Below are 2,696 nucleotides of genomic sequence, written 5' to 3'. Positions count from 1 at the left end.
GCCCAGCAGACGGACCCCCCCCCCCCCCTTCTTCTCCACAGCCCATCCATCTCTTGTTAACCTGGCCTCTCTGTTCCTTTTCCCACACCCCCTTACAACCCCCATCCTGCTGCTTGCTTGCTTGCTTGCCTGCCTGCCTACCTGCCTGCCTGCCTACCTACCTACCTACCTACCTACCTGCCTGCCCTGTCTGTCTGGCTCTTAACCCCCTGTGCCCTGACACCTGGCTCGCGCGGCCCCCCGTCTACACAACCTGGTACTTCTCTCTCTATGAGTTGCCTTGCCCTTCGCCTCCTCCCGTTCCTTCTTTCGACGATTCCGCTTCCGAGAGCGAGGTAGGGGTCACAGAGAGAAAGAGGGTCGTCTGTCACTTGTGCTAAACAGACCCCAGTTCTCGAATCTCATCCCCCACTTAGCCCAGCTGTCTCCTCCACTCCTCTTCAACCCATCATCGTCCTCCTGGCTACCTTGCTAGGCTCCTTTTTAGTTCTCTCCTCCTCTTTCTCTCCAGATCTCGCCCTATCCTACCCAGTCCTGTACCTTACCTGCGAATTCGTACAGTAGGCTCCTCCGTCCATCCCACCTCATCCGCAGGCTCCCGAACGTCGCGAACCGGCTTGTACCTTGTTCGTTGGCCTCTACCGACTTTCTGGAGGGGCGAACGATGCCTTGGGTGCAGCTGCTACTTCCTTTCACGGCAAAGTCTTGCGCCAGCAACAGCCTGGTTTGACTGACGTATATCCCAACGATCGTTCTCTCTCGACGTCTGACATCCAGCTGGATCCCGCCCTCTTCTTCTTTCTCGCCCTCCTCTCGTCATTCAGTACCCGCCGCCTACACTGTTGCCTCACCCAAGATCCATACAGCCTCTTTTTCCGTTCATTGGCTACCAAGTTCCCCAGAGGGGCCAATCATGTTGACGACCCTCACTTAAAACGCCCTCGACGCCTGGTACGCCCCCTGGAACCGGCTGTAGACCTTGGAGATCTCTCCTTTTCTTCGCCTACCTTTGTACACTGGACGTCCTCTTCCTGCCATCTTAGACATTTCTTCAGAAGCGACCGAGGCTCCATCTGCCCGGCGCTGTCTCACTTGACAGACTACAAACTGTTCCCTATACTAATACCATCAACGACGACGACGACCATCGACTGAAACGTTTCACCAGAATTTTTTTTGAAGAGCCGCGACCTCCGGCAACGTGACGACGAGAACACGACCATCGCAGTTCCCTCCCCACGAGGACAGCACGGCCTGAAACGAGCGATATATCGCCAACTCGATTCTTCCCTCGCCAAAATCAGTGCTAAGAAGCTTTTGATAACCCTCCCCAAGTGACCGTGGCGCGCACTTGTCGTGCCAATGACAAAGCGAGGCCTACGCATTCCACTACCACCTCCCTAGGCCGTCCAACCGTCACCGTGGATATCGCGTCCCTGCTCAAAGCCTCCGACTCGGAAGAGTCTGCCGCGCCTCCGCCGCCGCTCACCCAGCAACAGCAGCAGCAACCGCTGCTCTTCACCCGGCCCGCGTCGATCCCGCCGGGCCTACCCCAAGTTATCACGACGGCGACCGCCGCCCCCGCCCACGGATTGCCCCTGTATGTGCCATCTCAGGTAACACATCAGCCGCCGCCCCCGCTCCCACAGGGGCCGCCGGTCGTCGGGGGCGGTGGCGGCGGCAGCAAGCGCGGGGCGTCCACGCACCCCACAGAGTCTCCTGCCAAGAAACAGAGCAAGTGGTCGCCGGACGAAGACGCCCTGATCATCGAACTCCGCGGTAGCGGCATGAAGTGGGAGGATATTTCAAAACGCCTGCCCGGCCGGAGCGCCATCAGCTGCCGCCTTCACTACCAGAATTACCTCGAAAGACGCAGCGAGTGGGACGAGGAGAAGAAGACTAAGCTCGCGCGGCTGTACGAGAGGTAGGCTTTTCTATTTGGACCCTGGCACTCGATCGTACACGGGGTAGGAGACTGAGAGGAAAATTAACGTTTGTCACAGGCTCAAACCCGAAATGTGGGCCAAGCTCGCCGAAGAAATGGCCGTTCCCTGGCGCGCTGCTGAGGCCATGCACTGGCAGCTCGGGGAGGCAGACATTGCTCGTCGTAACGGCGTCACGCCTTTCTCCCTAGCTGCTGTCAACGTGGAGCCATCACAGCAGTCACAGCCGCCGCTCGCCGCTCGCAATTCTCCATCGAGGCAGCAGCACCATCATCATCACCACCACGCTCACTCGCACTCGCAAGGCAGCATTGCACCCCCGCCGCAAGCCAGGTTCCCGAGGGCTGGCGGATACTCGCCGCTGACTGGCAGCCGGAGGCGTGAGAGCCTACCGCCGCCGCCGCCTCCCCAAGTGATGCAGCAGATGCACCAGTTGCACGAGCCTGGCCCGGGCCTGGCGCCGATACAAAGTCGTGTTGGAGCCGGAGGAGGCATTGGCGGAGGCGGTGCGCTACCCGGGCTTGCCGAACTCACGACGGGGGTTAGTCCCTACAGCACGCCGGCATACGTATTGGGTGGCTTGGGCCCGCCGGGGCGAAGTCCGGGGGCGAGCCCGCTCGGAACCGGTCTACATTACAGCATGGGGGAGGGGTTACCAGGTATCAAGAGGAGGGCGAGTCCGGGCGGGGAGCTCCAGAGAGAGTCGAGCCGGAGGCGGAGGTGAGAGGCAGCTCCGGCTCGGGCACAAAGGGT

General features: G+C 60.4%; 1 protein-coding gene across 1 annotated transcript; it reads left to right on the top strand.

Moving 5' to 3' along the window:
* Positions 1–664: 664 nt before the first annotated feature.
* VDAG_06776 (MYB DNA-binding domain-containing protein) lies at positions 665–2,667 on the top strand (the record flags this gene model as incomplete). Its single annotated transcript, XM_009659480.1, has 4 exons — positions 665–724; positions 778–823; positions 1,405–1,924; positions 2,004–2,667. 4 exons carry the CDS (start codon positions 665–667, stop codon positions 2,665–2,667), a joined length of 1,290 nt encoding a protein of 429 aa, XP_009657775.1.
* Positions 2,668–2,696: the final 29 nt, after the last annotated feature.

Source organism: Verticillium dahliae, genomic scaffold (assembly GCF_000150675.1).
Source record: "Verticillium dahliae VdLs.17 supercont1.14 genomic scaffold, whole genome shotgun sequence".
Taxonomy (NCBI): Eukaryota; Fungi; Ascomycota; class Sordariomycetes; order Glomerellales; family Plectosphaerellaceae; genus Verticillium; species Verticillium dahliae.
The sequence above is the reverse complement of the archived record's forward strand: the minus strand, read 5'-3'. Positions and strand labels throughout refer to the sequence as shown.